General features: G+C 42.4%; 1 protein-coding gene across 4 annotated transcripts in view; it reads right to left on the bottom strand.

The window, feature by feature from the left end:
- Positions 1-17382, bottom strand: part of nckap1 (NCK-associated protein 1) — a 109207-nt gene that overhangs the window by 3092 nt on the left and 88733 nt on the right. For all 4 annotated transcript variants that reach the window (XM_017722895.2, XM_017722898.2, XM_017722897.2 and 1 more), the window contains 11 exons: positions 16279-16410; positions 13356-13574; positions 12005-12135; positions 11716-11813; positions 10411-10504; positions 7855-7937; positions 7577-7657; positions 6655-6748; positions 2733-2849; positions 2028-2137; positions 771-860 (listed from right to left, as the gene is read on the bottom strand). In XM_017722895.2, coding sequence (XP_017578384.1) covers positions 771-860; positions 2028-2137; positions 2733-2849; positions 6655-6748; positions 7577-7657; positions 7855-7937; positions 10411-10504; positions 11716-11813; positions 12005-12135; positions 13356-13574; positions 16279-16410 — 1249 coding nt within the window. The remainder of the gene's footprint in view (positions 1-770; positions 861-2027; positions 2138-2732; positions 2850-6654; positions 6749-7576; positions 7658-7854; positions 7938-10410; positions 10505-11715; positions 11814-12004; positions 12136-13355; positions 13575-16278; positions 16411-17382) is intronic.

Genomic DNA, 17382 nt, shown 5'->3' on the forward strand with positions numbered 1-17382 from the left:
TTAAAGATTTGTCCTTTTATTAAAATTTCATATTAAACTGGGAAGTTTAAACGTTGCATTATGTTGCAATATAAAATTTCAATACAAGGACAAACGTTTAACAAGTCTTGCATAAAGTACTTGTATAACCTAAGAACAAAGTTGTAGAAGCCAAGAAACCCCCCCCCCCCCCCCCCCACACACACACACAGTTGTGGGAACACACATGTGCAGGCAATCATTTACAGGCACACAGATCCACCCAACTCGTCCAAAAGCCGTGTGAACAGATTCTGAGGCTTTACTGGTGGTTTTTCTAGTCTGCCATGGAGCTGTGTGCGTGTGTGTGTGTGTGTGTGTGTGCGTGTGTGCCTGTCACTGGGTGGAGGACACACACATGTCCTCAGTCAGATAAAGACATTTGTCACTTTCCATTACACAACAGCGGCCGGCTGCCTGTAGATTACACTTCAAAGAGCCGCTAATCCCGCAGCCAAATCCCACATGAGCTCTTCTGATCAAAAGACGGCAGATACATATGCATGACTGCAGATGTACAGTCGAATACAAATCCCCCGAAAAGCTTTAAATTCTACAGTGCCGAAGAGCCAGACGGTCTTTCTCTTTTCTTAAAAAGAAAAAAAAGAAAAAAAAACACTGCCACAGTTTTCATCCTCTGTTCACTGCTCAAAGTCGGCCGAGTCGATGTTCAATATTGTTTCACTGCTATGAGCTCTATCAGGTCGGGGGGCAGGATTTAAGAGCGAGCGGTGCAGCTGGTGGGCACTCACCATGTCAAGGAGAAGATAAACAGACTCGCGATTCCTGGTGGTGGTTTTATCTGTCTCCTGACCAATCTTCAGCAAGCTGGAGGAGGCAAGCTGATGGAAATAAGATTAACAGCACAATTAAAACAACAAGTAGTAACTTTACGTATGTCAGTGTGTTAGTTTAACCGCTTCCAAACATCTGCTTGAGGAAGCCCGGTATTATAGTGGTCATCCAATACCTGGTTTTGGATATTCAGTACTTAATCATGTTAAATCAGGCGTGCAGGTGATATAACAAATCCACATAACGGCTGGTATTGAGGAGGAATCTAGATCCAAACTTTGCTCTTAACTGCTTTGTTTAGAGAGAAAAAGAGGAAATTCTTGTTAGTTCTACCAAGATAAATGTTTTTAAAAAATGTGCTTGAGGCATTTGCATAGAACTATATACAGTGGTGCTTGAAGGTTTACGAACCCTTTAGAATTTTCCACACCTTTCCTCAATAACTAAGACCAAGTCTAATGTTTCTGTCTCATTTGTTTCATCTGGTTGTCTTTATATACTATTAGGACTTAAGTTTTACGTCAAATTTATGCAGAAGCACCACTGTACATATGCACTCTATGCCTAAAAGTATCCAGACACCTCTTCTAATTACTCCATTATGTATGGTCTGGAGCATCTGCATATGAGCTTAAGGTCACTTTGCCCAATGCCAAGCCTGGGCTGCGGAGCAATGGAACTGTGTATTTCTGGAGTGATGGAGCTCCATGCAGCACCTTTGGGATGTGTTAGAGTGATCCAGAATGGACCATCCAACATCAGCACCTGACCTCACTAATGCTCTTGTGGCTGAATGCAGTCAAATCCTCACAGCACCTGAAGCCCTCTGAGAAATGTAGAGGCTGTTACTGCAGCAAACTCTCTACCAACACTCTTGATTTTAGAAAGTATCTACAAACGATAGTGCATGATAAGCCATACAACAACTGGTAAACACTAAGAACAAAACTGGGGCCTCTTATCCACAGACCAGACGCTCGGTCACTGGTTCTCAGACCTACAGCACTGTTTACTTTGGTTCCTCTGCTCCAACACACCTTACTCAGCTGCAGGATAGCTGGATAATTACACGCCGAGCTGAATTAGGTGTGTCATTGCAAGTAAAACACTCAACTGTGCAGTGATGAAGAACCACTTGCATAAACCAATGAGCCTGACTTTGTTGAATTTGGAGAAGTTAATCAGCATCGTGTCTGCAGATGTGCTGAACTCACAGCGAGGAACTCCTTCAGACGATCCTCAATGCTGCCCTTGTGGATGGTGAACAGCGCAGCGGCAATCTGGTTAATGGCCTTAGCCAGACAGTGGATGTTGTTGCAGTGGCCTGAAATAAGTTTGCAGAAAGTCAACAGTTACACACTCAAAATAAGCTTAAAACAACAAAGTCCTGCAAAAGAAGTACATAGTTTCCCCTCCTTATCCCAAATCTAGTCCATCGCGTTTGGAGCTCATGTGGTGAGTAAAAGAAGCTCGTACCTTACTGATTGTCTCAATGGACAGAAGTACAGAGGAAATCCAGCTTCAGTATGTTTATAATTACACGACACTCTTACCCAAATGTGCAAACAGTGGGATACAAAGCCATATAAAGAAATAAGGGCGATGTCCGTCTTGATTTAGTTACAGTATTGAATAAACTACCTATTTTTTCCATGTAGTGAACAGTAAAACAGGATATTTGCAGAGAATGGGTGTAAAAATATGACCCGATGATTTAAATATGAAGTGTGAATGAGTCCAAAAGGTGGCTGCCACAGTTTTTAGCTGTATCTGTGTTATTCATGTTTACATTTATGTGGGTGGGAACTCAATATCGGCTGCTGTTATTGATTAATGTATTTGCTATACCACAGTATGGATATAATTTACGCAGGATGCGCAGACACACACAGTAATGATGTATGATATAAAGCTGTTACCTTCAATCGCTGGGCTGTACTGAGACATCACGTTGCTGGCCAGGGTTGGCAGGGAGACGGCCACAAACACCATCAGCAGGCAGGCAATCTTGTACTCCTCCTCTGGGCTTATGTTCTCTGTTATCAGACACGGGCGAAAAGGGAATTACTCCACCACCCCTCACACACACACACACACACACACACACCTTTATTTTGGTTCCAAAGGGAACGGAGCGGAAACCTCGGGGAGGAACGTTCCCTCTCACCAGGCGCCGTGCGAAAGCTACGCTGAGGAGCCAAGAAAAATGCCGCCAATGTCCAACAATTAACTCTTATTTGTAGTATTAGCGCTCTGGGAGTGATTGGGATGAGGTGACGCGCTGTTTTGACAGTAAATAGTGGAGATCTGTGTTAAAACACAGGCAGAATCCATCCAACAGGCAAACAGAGCCAAGGCCCTGTCCTATTTCTCAGTGTTATATGGAGTTCTGTAGAGTCTGATGGGACTCGATTGAGCTCTTCCGTTAAGTTCTATTAGGCTTTTCTGATAGGAAGACTCAAATCTCTGTACTGCTTAGCAAAGATAGGGCTGTGCAAAGTGCACTATATTTTTGTTTAAAGGGGAATTCCACCAATTTTTCAAACGTCCTGAATAATCCAGCCCTTGAGATGCAAAAAGATTCATCCAGCGTGGTTTGATTTGAAGAGGGTTCACTGTAGAGAAGCTTTACAATGGTGGTGATAGGAACCAGGGGTCACCATGACAACACGAATATAACCATTTAATTTACCATCCAAAACCACCAGTGAACCTACACGGGTCTTCCGAACTTTTATAAAGTGGTAAAATAGTGGAACATCTGAAAAAATAAGTTTTTCTTGGGGACTATTTTGCCACGCGACACCCTGCATGCGTCCCTCCACCACGAACAGATTAAAATAAATGGATTCAAATACATTTCAAGCCAAAACTTTATCATAAAACTGCTACAAAACAATTCAGCAGACATCAAGAAGCATATATCTGACCATTTCATCCAATAACTTTGTGAGCAAGATTTCAAAGGCATTAAACTCCTCAGACGTCTGGTTCCCATCACCACCACTTTGAATAATTCTGTATCTCTAGAACAGACGATTTCGCACTAAACCACTGAGTGACTTTGTTTACGTCACATTTAGTTACGCAGAGTTTTTGGAAGAACAGTGGAGCCCTAGTCCTACACAGACTTTTGAGTGGAGATTTTCCGCGGTAGGGAAAACATAGTCGAGAACTAGGTTTAATCTATGGCTGGGAAACCGGCTCAGTATGTACTGTGGTTTTAGCAAGTCAATACGTTTTTGACACAGAAGTAAAAAAAGAAATGGCAACATTTATTCAGCTTTTCCCCTCAAAACCAGAGGGCAGCGTCCGGCACCAGCAAAACTAACAATTTTTGTATGAGACCAAGACGTTTATAAGACAATCAAAGTTTTTCCTTACTTGTGTGGTTCTGGAATTTTTTTAGTATAGCAGTTTAAACCATTTCAATTCATGCCAATATATCTGTCAATATAGCAAATACTTTTACAGTATAAAACCTTACTGAGCTCAATGCGTAGTGCATACTGTGCTGCAACTTTCACATCAGAAAAATTGGTATAAAAAAATAAATAAATTCATTTTGGTCAGCTTATATCTCATCTAGGATGATCTCATCTGCAAATAACAGTAATTACCATACCTGCTCTAGTGACTAGAAGCGGTTTTTATTTGATGTTAATTTTAAAAATTAATTTTAAAATTTTAAATTAATTTTAAAAATTAATATCGTTCTATCCTATTAAATAATTCAATATTCCTAAAATTTTACTTTTCTCATTGGTTATTATCCAAGTTGGTTCCTTCACTTAACTTTAATGCGTCTTCATTATAAGTTTTATTGATATTTTATGCCCGTTTCCTATTTTAGCTGTTATTTATTTATTTATTATAAATCTTTGTCTGGCTGATTTTCATTGATTTCACTTGACATATTTCATTGGGAATTTTTCAATCCCTCTGTAATTTGCTTGGCTACCCTGTAAATGAGGGTCACCCTCAACGTACTTCAGAGTCAAAGTAAAGAGCGATTGATCGACTGATTTCTAAAGTGTATTATGGTTTCTGATCCATGCTTACTGAACGACCGAATGATTCACGATTCAATTTAATGACCAAACTGCCTAAATTGCCTTTGATATTCACACAAACTACACTTAAGGCTATTTCTATGGTTAAAAAAGAAACACAGGTTGCAAAGAATTCTTGGGGGCAGTCGAGGGCTGGAGGTCAGGAATCCAGCCTTGTGACCGGAAGGTCGCTGGTTCGATCCCCAGAGCCGACAGCACATGACTGAGGTGTCCTTGAGCAAGACACCTAACCCCCAACTGCTCCCCGGGCGCTGCGGATTGGGCTGCCCACTGCTCCGGGCAAGTGTGCTTACTGCCCCCTAGTGTGTGTGTGCTCACTAGAGTGTGTGTGGTGTTTCACTTCACAGATGGGTTAAATGCGGAGGTGAAATTTCCCCGTTGTGGGACTAATAAGGGTTAATTTAATTTAATTAACCTGGAGGAAGAAGGCACTGCCTAACCTGGACACGTCATGGCGCACCGTTTCTGAGATTTGAGCTATTTTGTTTCAGAATTGCTGCACCATCTGCTGTTCTGCACGGCCCTCAATGAAAGCGAAAGCTGTGTAAGCTGTTGACAGCTGTCTGAAAAGTCTGTGTGGTATCTAATGGTGATAGATGCTGTTTCTTTAGGGTTCCAGATCCAGTTTTCATTTTGAGCTCAGAGGGGATGAATGATAACAGACGGGCTTTCTTTACAGCTCTATTCTGTAGTGCTGAACTGAACTATATGGGTTCTGAGCTCAATGGGGTTCCCTTCTGATGGGCTGAGTGAGAGGTCACTAACAGGCCCGGACCCAGGCGCTGTTGTATGTGGACCTGGGCCTATAAGCGATAAACTATGGAGAATTATTTAATTCCTCTTTTAATTGGCATAACTTTTCTAGAATTGCACGTGACGCTTCTCAGCCAATCAGATCTGCCCATTATGTTGAGCACTGTGACTTGAGTGAGTGTCGCACACACAGGGGAGGGATGAGGCGAGAACAAAGCAGTTAGAAAAGAGTGAGCCAGATTATTCCACATGTCGTGCTCTAAAAAGAGAAAACTGACAGTAAATATTGCTGAAATCTGACTGAACTGGACTTTATTTGGTCTGATATTCAGCTGTCGACTGTATAAGATGTTGATATTCCTACTCGGCTACTTCAGTAAACAGTATATGCCGCTGAGTCATGATGCAGGTTAGAGGTTATGATGCTCTGGACCTTCGCTTGAGGACATTTTCTCTAACTGAACTTTAATTTAAGATCCCTGGACTGATGATCTCTCTCCTGACAGACTGGACATCAGCATAGCTGGGAAGGATTTACTGCACAGATCAAAGTTTCCTTTTTCTGTTTGATCAGTCCCCTTGAGCACTTCAATAAAGACTATTAAAGGGCCCGGATATTATAAAAACACTGCCCCTGATAAAAACTACTTTACAGGTTTGAGTGGCAGAACTGGCTGCAGTTTTCTTACACAAACGGCTCACCAACATTTTCATTAATAAACATGAGTCTCAAACTTTAGACTTATTAAGTCAATACTAATCATTCACTATAAACAGCCATTAATCTTAAGGTTTATTACTTAATAATTACTATAAATGATTATGAATTACACGTGAAACTCGTTTGTATGTAATAACGTTATGAAAGTGAAGCTGGTAAAGATTAAAGGGTTGTGATTTTCATGCTACTTTTGAAAGGTTAAAATTCAGAGACTTGATCGTTGATGTTCTAGGAGTATTACAGGCAACATGATGATGTGGGGCACCAACAAGATCCTCCTCAACTACTACTTACCGGACTTCTGGGAGGACAGAGCCACCACGAGAGCCGGATCAATCTCACAGGGCAGTCCTGCTGCTGACGACAGCTCATACACGTTCATCGCCACCTGAGAGAGGGAGAGAGAGCGCGAGAGAGAGAGAGAGCGCGAGAGAGAGCGCGAGAGAGAGAGAGCGAGAGAGAGCGCGAGAGAGAGAGAGCGAGAGAGAGAGCGCGAGAGAGAGAGAGCGAGAGAGAGAGCGAGAGAGAGAGAGAGAGCGCGTCAGAGAGAGAGCGAGAGCGAGAGCGAGAGAGACCGAGAGAGAGCGAGAGAGAGAGAGAGAGCGAGAGAGAGAGAGAGCGAGAGAGAGAGAGCGTCAGAGAGAGAGCGAGAGAGAGCGAGAGAGCGAGAGAGAGCGAGAGAGAGAGAGCGAGAGAGCGAGAGAGAGAGAGCGTCAGAGAGAGAGCGAGAGAGAGCGAGAGAGCGAGAGAGCGAGAGAGAGACAGAGAGAGGACAGACAGAGAGAGGACAGACAGAGAGAGAGAGAGAGAGAGAGAGAGAGAGAGAGAGAGAGAGAGAGGACAGACAGAGAGAGGACAGACAGAGACACAGAGAGAGAGAGAGAGAGAGAGAGAGAGAGAGAGAGAGAGAGAGAGAGAGAGAGAGAGAGAGAGAGAGAGAGAGAGAGAGAGAGAGAGAGAGAGGACAGACAGAGAGAGGACAGACAGAGACACAGAGAGAGAGAGAGAGAGAGAGAGAGAGAGAGAGAGAGAGAGAGAGAGAGAGAGAGAGAGAGAGCGCGTCTTCAGAATGAAATATCAGTAATTTATGATCAGGTGTAACATTCTGACCACCTCCTTGTTTCTATGCATATTAAAAAAAAACAAAAGGTTTAAATCACACACACACACACACACACACACACACACACACACACACACACACACACACACACACCTTCATGTCTGTTTCTCGAGGAATGTGGTCCTTGAAATCTTCCACAGAGCTGAGCAAGAATGGGATGTGGCAGGACAGCACCTGCAGAGGACAAGAAAAGGCCAGCGGTCAGAACACCTGCAGCGGTCAGATCGACCCAATGCACCCAGTCAAGCATCAAACGCAAAGCAAACAACACTGCAGAGACGAACAGCATCTTTCAGCAGAACAGAGAGCTGTCCAAACACACACTTCTGCTGAGTCATGAGGAGTGGAAGGTGAGGGGGCGGTCCACTTACGTCTCGCAGCGCCTCCTGAGCCAGGGAGCGGAAGGACAGGATGACCCCAATAATGGTCATCCTCTTCAGCACACTGTCCACAGCTAGAGAGACAAAAGAGAAGCAACATCAGTAACAGCGTCAGTCCAAGAGGGGGGAAAGAAAATCATCGACATTTTTAGGATGGACAAAAATAGTGTACTGTTCGTATTTACTCAGTCATGCTTATTACACTTGTTATGCGATATACAGCAACGCTTCATACACAGCACATGTAAACATTCCAATTGCAATATTATCTCCAAAATGTTTTATTTCAAATAATCAGGACTTAACACTTCGGCAGACAAGAAAAGCTAAGGGCAGTGAAAAAAGGCTTGAGAAACTGAAGCCCTTCTAGTGGGTCAAGCGGCGTCGCTCCTAGAACAAAACGTTAGTGATTTGAACATGAAAGTCTGGCGTTCTCTGAAACTAAACAAAAGGGGAAACTCTTGCGAAACTGTTTGGTCCTCTGAGTTCAACACAGCTCAACAACTATGCAAATACAAGTCACATCCAAATACTGCACTACTTTCCAGCCATTTCATCTTACCATAACAAGGTCATTGTGAACACAGTGTCTTTTGAGACCCCACAACTATAACAAACAGGTCATTTCAAAAACACTGCATTCCAATTATTTATGTTCTCCTGGTTCCGTCAGGCACCATGTGCCTAGACCCCAATTATCACCAGCTGATGCAATTTGCATGCAGCTGTCTAGAGTTCATGACGGTCAAGAGCAATCGACACCATTTTCGGAGAGAAACTAAATCAAACCTGGCCGTTATGGCTGCTAACAATAATCATTTACTCATGTTAACTGTTTGAAAGAAGAAAGACGGCTAAACAAGGGCTGCCTGAATAATGAGCCCGAGCTGCTACCGTGCTGTGTTTGAGGGAGAGGAGGGATTCTCTCAGATCTCCCTCTCTAGACTGGTTTAATCAGCTTTCAAAATGTTACATTTTTGCTAAAAGTGGACAATTTTGTACCAGTGGTTTAGATGCAATCACAGTCATTCAGAAGTTTGATGTGTCATTCAGTGATGTGCAGTTTCTACCAGGCTTTTATTGAAAGTGTCTTAACCTTTTCGTTTATTTGTTGGTTTAATGGGCTGTCGGTGAGGGACAAGAATTTGTAAAAATTTGTTCAAAGATAATTGGAGTTCGACAGAGAGACCTGGTCTCCCTGTGGGAGAAACGAGTGGCTCAGAAAGCGAAAGGAATCATCACTCAGTGTGATCACGTTTCGTCCAGTGAATTTACGGTAATGCCGTCAGGTCGGCGTTATTTTACGCCCTTCAGTAGAACAAATCGCTATTCCAAATCTTTTATTCCTTCTGCTATCAAGCTATTAAGTGTGGATAATAGTCTTTTTAAATGATTGTTACATTGTGTTTGTGTGTATATGTGTATAGTTGTGTGTGTGGACGAGAAGGCTGCAAATGAATTGCCATCTTGGGACTAATAAAGTACTGTGAACTGTGAACTGTGATGTGAAACGGTTCAGATTTCTTTACAGTGGCGGTGATAGGAACCAGACATCGCCATGACTACAACACACATTTAGCCAGAACCAGCGGTGAACCTACACGAGTCTTCTGAGTTTTTACATGGAACGTTGATGATGGTAAAACAGTGGAAAATCTTGGGGTGGGGGGGGCATTATTTGGGGTCTATTTCGCCCTAAAAGCTTAAAATATGTTTCATCACAAAAGTCGTCCAACAAAGTCTCCGACATCAGAAAGCACATTACTAACGATGTCACGCAATGACGTTCTGTGAGGGAGCTTTTAGAGGTGGACGTTTGGTTCCCATCACCACCGCTGTGAACGGTTTTGTGAAGTATCACTAGTATGGAGCATTTCACATCAAACCTCTCTGAATGACGCTGCTTACATTTTAACCAGTTCCCTTTAAAAGAGCTGTTGCTTTCCATGTATTACATAAAACCTGCTAGCGTCCACAGAAAAACTATTTTAGAATAATTTTATGCATCATCTACATCAAAATTGGCTTTACAGTATTAATATGAATTCCAAATTTCAGGACAGTGATTCCAAACTTTTGAATCGTAGTATATGGCCCTGAATCTCTCTCTCTCTCTAAACAGGTCGCATCTTGAACGTTCACTCTTTATCTGCAAACTGCAGCCGAGAAAAAACGCCTTCAGAATAAGGAAGGAACAGCTGTTTATCAGTAGGCTCTGTTACAGACTCTCATGTCTTATTGTTAAAACTACTGAGGGTGTGTAGTTGTAAAGCCCCAGGTAGCTCTGTGCTGGCACCGGCACACAGAGGAGAAGGACACAGTCATTTAGCCGAGACTTTTATTGAAAGTGACCTACCATAAGCACAATGAAAGCACTCCAGAAGCTAGTCGGAGTTCAAGTGCCTCGCTTTGGAATTCGAGTGCCTTGCTCAATGATGCGATGGCATGAGGCATGAGCTCGAGCCAAACCCATGATCTCTTGAGCTCCAGCCAAACGTTCTCTGGCAAGTTCTCTGGAGTTATTAGCACCCTCAGTTGGATACTCACACGTAAGTCTTTTGAACAGTGCTGCCATGTGATCAGGCTTGTCGAAGCTGGTCCTCATCTGGGTCAGAACCTCCATGTTCTCCACCACCAGTTTCTGGGGGACAAAAAGAGGACAAGAGTAGTACAGTGTGGACCAAAGCCTTCTAAACACGAATGTCAAGACCAAAAAGTGGACGCTGCTCTGCAGCCAAGTAAGGAATTATGCAAAGCACCTCTGCACAACGTGCATTTGGTGGTGAGCATATGATCGAGGCGTTATGATAAACAAGTAATGAAGATCAAGTGGCCAGATTGCAAGACTGTAAACCGTTCCACGTTAAGCAATTTGGTGCAGAAAGGAGAAATAAAAATCAATCAGACATCAAATGGTTTTCATTGGCGAGAAGGAGGCATACACATTAGAGAACATCATACATTCATCTGAAGCATCTCCCACACACTTCCACAGACTAGTGGCAGGTTTCAACTACATTTCATAAAACGTTTCGCAGTATGTTGACATTTCCAACGCTTTCCACCCAATGCAATACAACATCAGGGCAATCTCTTCCTATTACTATTCAACACATTGTACATTACAGCACACAAATAATGAACACCATGGTTTTGCTCTGAAGACCATGTTTGACAGTTCCCAATAGTTACCCAACAGGCAAAAGCTTGGGGGGAAAAAAATCTACATGCTACCCAAACAGAGTTACCGGTAAGTAAGTCCCACTGGCTCCGGGAATCACCTCATTAAGGAATAATGAGGAGAGTTTCTAATTGCTCCCAGGCAGTTTCCAGGAGAATAGCGGAATGCTGGAACGCTCAGAGCAGCTAAAGCAGCCAGTAGAAAGATGCAGGCCAGCCTGCCCTGGGCCCTTACTGTTCTCTGCTGCTCCTGGCCATGACCTGGCCCACCTGTGACAGCTTTAACCCTTAGACGTCAGGTAAGAAAAGCTGGGTGTAATCCGATATGAATTATTCCTCTCACATACAGCAGCTCCCTAAAAAAAGGGATTCTATTGAAAGTTTGGATTGCTTGCGTTTGTGCGTAGAAGAGACGTGTAATTATTTAATAATTTGAATTTAATGGAAGGTTCTTGAGCACTTGAACTTTTGGCATGTCGTCATTTCTTCATTTTGTAAACAAGAACTTGTGGATTCAAACTGTAAACACAATTGTGCAACTTGGCATGCAATTACACATGTAAACAGGTAATTACATTTAAATTGTAGTTGAAAAAAGAAGTAGTTTCTCTACTTGAAGGGTTAAACCCCAGGACACCCACAAAGCCCACCGCACCGCTCCGTCTTCCTCACCTTTAACTCGGCCACCTGGGAGGAGATGTGCCACATCAGGCTCTCGCTCAGGAACTTCATCCCATATGGACCCAGCAGCTCCGAAAGGGAACGCATTTCTGAATCACAGAGATGAGAGATGTTTCTTTAAACAAGCGAAACACAAACTAGCATCCTAAACCAATCACACAGTCATAATAAACTCTTACAGAAAGCAGAGCACTAAATTACACAATCATCCTGAAGTTAGCACGAACTCCTTCGGACAACTTTTTTTCTGTGACTGCTGTGAGGCTTACGAAGACTTTACCTGAAATATCGGAATACTCCTCGGCGTTGAAGGTAAGCTCGTTCTCAGTGGGCAGATTGACGAAAGCCTTCATTGCAGGGAAGTAAGCTATGTGACCGTTGCTCACCTGCCGAAGCAAAGTCTCCAGATACCTGCAAGCACAGCCAACGCAAAATTAGATGAGTTCAAAAGATCACACCACAACAACAAACCTGTCCACTCTAATACAGCAGATGTTGAATGTTTTCACAGTGCCAGATTTCGCTCTGGCTCCACAGTCTTATCATGCATTCTTCAAGTCCTCAGAGCACATGTGGTAATGAATGATGAAAGATAATGGTTGATGAAGATTATCCAGCTGTAAGAAATACAACTGTGAGAAAAGTTTGTGCAGGGGATACAAGAAGGTTTTGAAAGACATAAATAGAAGAAATTCAACATGATTGCTGCTCGCAATCTCAGGTCTCACGGTAGGACCCTCAAACAACTGATAAAGGATGCGCTGAAAGGCTAAGGTGTACAGTATACAGCCAAGCAGCATCTGTACTGCTGTTTGTGTTGATGTCAAAGCAAACAATGTAGGGCCTAAAACTGAGCCTTGAGGTACACCATTCAGCACGCAGCTCAGTTTGTATGTTAAAACTAGGTTTACAGACGACAGAGTTGAATTAACGTACATGATGATGGTCTGGTAGAAGTCTAATACGGCAGATCTTGGATGTTTTCACAGTGCTAGATTACACTCTGGCTCTACAGTCTAATCATGCATTCTTTAGGTCCTCAGAGCACAAATGATGGGAATAAAGTAGACACAGTGGATAAAAAGCACAATTTGTACTTGTTGCCCAAGTGTTATAAGGAATGATGAAAGATAATGGATGATGAAAGTTATCCAGTTGTACAGAAATGCAACTGGGATAAAGGTTTGTGCAGGGGACACAAGAAGATTTTGAAAAGCTTAGGCCTCTTTATGTCAGGCAGAAATAGAAGAAATTCACCATGATCACCAGTCTCCAAAGTGGGCATCTAACAAAGATGTAAAGGCTCACTGTAGGATCCTCAAACAACTGACAAAGGACCATTTGAAAGGCTCAGGTGAACAGTACACAGCCATACAGCATCTGTACTGCTGTTTGTGTTGATGTCAAAACAAACAATGTAGGGCCCAAAACTGAGCCCTGAGGTACACCATTAAACATGCAGCTCAGTTTGTAAGTTCAAATTTGGTTTGCGGACTACAGAGCTGAACTAATGTACATGATACGAGTCTGGTAGATGGTTGAGCTAGACTTCATGTTAATACTAATACTCAGAAATATGTAGTGACACCAAGATTTACTTCTTTTGAAGCACAGTTATGAATGTGTCTCACCAGTTAGTGTAGAGGCTGGTGATGGTGGGCTCTCCATGGCTGTCCAGGTGCTGCGTCTGCTGCAGCAGCACATTGTTGAACACCCTGGTGATGTCGATCTGCACATAGTTCTCAATAGACTGCAGCACAGTCATGTAGGCCCTCACGCTGGTCAAAAGCTCAGATGGCTTGGCTATCTCCTGTGTGGCCTGGTTGTACATGGTCATTCCCACTATGGACCTGAGGAATCAAGTACAAAACACTCAATTACCAGATGACAAAGCATTAATAATATACCATTGACTCTGCTGGCTCTAGGTACAAGTATTAAGCCTAGTCTTCGGCTAGATTTTCACATCAGCTATGATTCACCTTTAAATGCCTTTTTAGTCCAGATTAAGCTTCCGGTTTATGTTCAAAATGGGACAACAAAACAAATTTGTATATATAAGTACTGAGGCCTAAACCACTTAATGGGCCACAACAGTGCAGAGTCTGTTTTTCCTGCCACAACTCACTTGATCCAACTTGATAATTAACCCATTATCAATTAAGTAATAATTGAGATGAACCACCAGTGTTGGTGAAGGAGAGTAAACTGCAGTATTTTGGCCCTTTCAGACTTCACTATGACCCTTAAACCCTGTAATGGTCTACATATGAGTTATGCAAATAAAGGCCTAAGCAACAGTGAAGTGAACGTTTTTCAAACAATGGCTGCATTGTAGTTCGATCTTTCCACAATGGTAAATAATTTGGCGTGCTCACTACTGTGAAGCTAGCAAATACGGTGGCATTAAAAAAAAAAAAACACGATAAAACTTATTTGTTTTGTTTTTTCACACTCTGATCGACCGTAACAACCATGTACACACCACAGGCAGCTTAGTGAGGTCCACCAGAGCAAGGCTGGGAAATTAGTACGCAATAAAACGCTTTACCCAGTCTGACCTGCGGGGAGGCTGTAAGAGGGTGTAGCAGTGAACAGTGCTAATAGGGCCTCTCATCGCTGAGAAGCGCAACCATTTTGAGGGGTTCACAGGCCGGGAGAGTGGGGCCGGCCAGCGTACCCGCGTCAGAGCCTTTGAATCCCACAGTGGAAAATACCTGTTATTCCTCAGCTCGTGTTTATGTGGTTGGACAGGGCTCGGATTTGGAGCCGCGTCAAAAATCACTCTAACCCAAACTCTGTCGACTGGACCAATAAATCACACAAATCGAATAGCAAAGCTGAGAACGGGCCCTTCACAGTCGTTTTTCAATTCTCAACTTAATTAACAAGGGAGAACTGAACAACACGTTTCTCTGAAAGAAAATACTGCAATAACTTCCCTGTAAGGAAAATTAATAAGGAACAAAGACTGTTAGGAAAAGTATTGACAGAAAATGGGGTCAGACTAATGTGGGTAGGTTAGGGTTAGATAAGAAGAGAATGCATGCTCTTTGTGTTTGAAGGCCTTGGAAACATTCATGTTTATATAAGCTGTACTTGCATGTGCTTCACACAGGGGACTGTTTTAAAAAGTGAAGGAAGTCAGCTAAAGGGTATTGACAGGAAATATGTCAATACAAATGCAAGTAGTGGGCTGGATAAGAAACACATGTAGGCTCTTTTAGAGGAGTTTTGAAGTTGCAGGTGAGAATCAGTTTTTAACCAGTGGACTTTCTTTCCTTGAGAGGAGAGTTAAATGAAGCTGAAGTGCATTTTACACTGAAGGCAAGAACCATTCCGTTTCTGCGCCGCTGGACACAGTATTTAATACAAAACACAACAAATATAGCCATCAAGTGTCAGGCAAACAGCAACGGAAACAATGCTACAATGCACTCAAAGCTTCAAGTCTATTTTTTTTCCTTGCCATGAGCTTCCTGCAACTACAAATGTAGTAACAAAATTGGTTATTTCTTGGTGATTAGTAAACTGAAAGCAACAGAGCACAGAATCTACTAATCTACCTGACAACAGAGATCAGAACTTTAAAAGAGTTCAAAGTAACCAAAATGAAAGCACCTATGCAAATGTACAAAATACTTTCAGCATAATAATCACCAAGAAATAATCAATTGCGAATGACAAAAGTATTTTGTACGTTTGTAGCTGCAGGTAACTTATGGCAGGCAAAAAAATAGACTTGAAGCTTTGAGCGCGTCGCTTCCTCTACACCACACGTTGCATCCGGAAAGCCACTAGCAATGTGGACGACCCCGTCCATCCCTCACACTGACTTTTTTCACTGCTGCCGTCTGGCAGAAGGTACCGGAGCATCCGTGCCACCACTGCCAGACTCTGCAACAGCTTTGCTCCTCAAGCAATCAGGTTTTTAAACTCACAAGGACTGACCTAACCCCACCCCACCCGCCCCAATGCACTGTGACTTCAGAATTTGCTTTTAAAGATGTAAAGTGTGTGAATGTGGCCTTGGAACCCGTTCATTTACATGAGCAGAGCATGTGTAGCAGTCTAAAGTTTCTCCATGGAGCATGCAAGCCAACGCAAGTTCGTACAGACGGTGAAACAAGACCTTCGAATTCAGATAAGCTAACGGCATTTGTTAATGACTAATAGAAGCTATAGTTTTTAAAAACAAAATGTACCAAAATACATCAAGATGCATCGAGAATTGCTTCATAATCAACTCTTGCCACCCTGATTTAAAATGAAAATGAACCATGAGGTGCTTAGAGAGTCTCGCCCATAGAAAATCTAGAATAAATTCTATAACAAAACACGTTTCGTTCTTTTATCACAGTATGCTACAGTCTATAAATGAGTGTATGTCTTATTCAGAACAAAAACCACCTCTACGTGAGTCTCCTTTGGGAACTGCTGTGCTACTCTCCTTATATAAACACATGTGCGATTAGTTAAACTGTACTTGTGTAGGCTTCTCAGATAAGAGAAGTGAAGTGGCAGTCTGCCTCCTGGGCTGCAGTTTTGACTCACTTGGTGAAGCGGATCTCCAGGTGTGAGGTGAGATATTCACGTGGGGTGAAGGTGTGCTCCCACACCACCATGTTGGGTACATAGTTGATGGAGAAACAAAGCTCCGACAGCGCTGTGTGCAGTTTATCCAAGCTAGGAACACAAAAAATCTAAGTCAGACAGCAGCGAGCATTAAAAACTCATTTCCATCAGATTAAAGAGCCAAACTGGTCAGAGAGAACGCTGCTTAACCTCCAATATATCCCGGCTAACGTTACACAGTACAGTCAGGGATAGAGGTCTATCCTCTTTCTACTGGGAGGGGGATCGTTGTGGGTGATTGTGTGTGTGTGTATGGATTTGTTTGTGTGTTATGGGGATGATATTGCAGCAGAGACCTCCAGCAGGCTGGGATTAGCTGAGCTGGTACTTGTGGAAGTTGCTGGAAAGATGCCAGCTCCATGCCTGAGGGCAGCATATTTAAACAGTGACTGAGACAGAAAAGTGTGGTTTGGACATGAAATGGACATGTTTGCTGATTTATTGTAGTTACACCACTTCTGGGATCTACTTGGGTACTACGTGTGTTATAACCACTCTTATTAGACACTGTAATTATAAATAATATTTGTTCTTGCATGTTTTTATAAACAAACATAACAATGATAATAATAATAATGATAATAATATGCAATACATATGGCACATATTATTATTATGTGTGTTTATATGTAACAACATGTCCCATATATACTATATGCATGTTAGTATTCATATAAAATATTATCTCCCATATGTGCAGCACATATGTAACCACCTACGGACCAGACTGCCAGACATGCATTAAGCCTGGTAAGCCAGTGACGAATCACCCTTAAAAATTAATTTTACTCTAGGCTTAGGCTTGATCTGGGTCTTGGAAACTGGCCCGATATGCAGACACAGTACATCCCAAATGTATTACATGTATATATAATATATATATATATATATATATATATTCCACGTCTACAATCACATTTACCTCATGCACTATATACATATGCAAGTATCTATACTCAGTGCAACACTTATGTATTAATTTTCTAATCTACACTAATCTCAAACTCAGGAATGTAAACGTTT

This window comes from Pygocentrus nattereri, chromosome 6 (assembly GCF_015220715.1).
Source record: "Pygocentrus nattereri isolate fPygNat1 chromosome 6, fPygNat1.pri, whole genome shotgun sequence".
Lineage (NCBI taxonomy): Eukaryota > Metazoa > Chordata > Actinopteri > Characiformes > Serrasalmidae > Pygocentrus > Pygocentrus nattereri.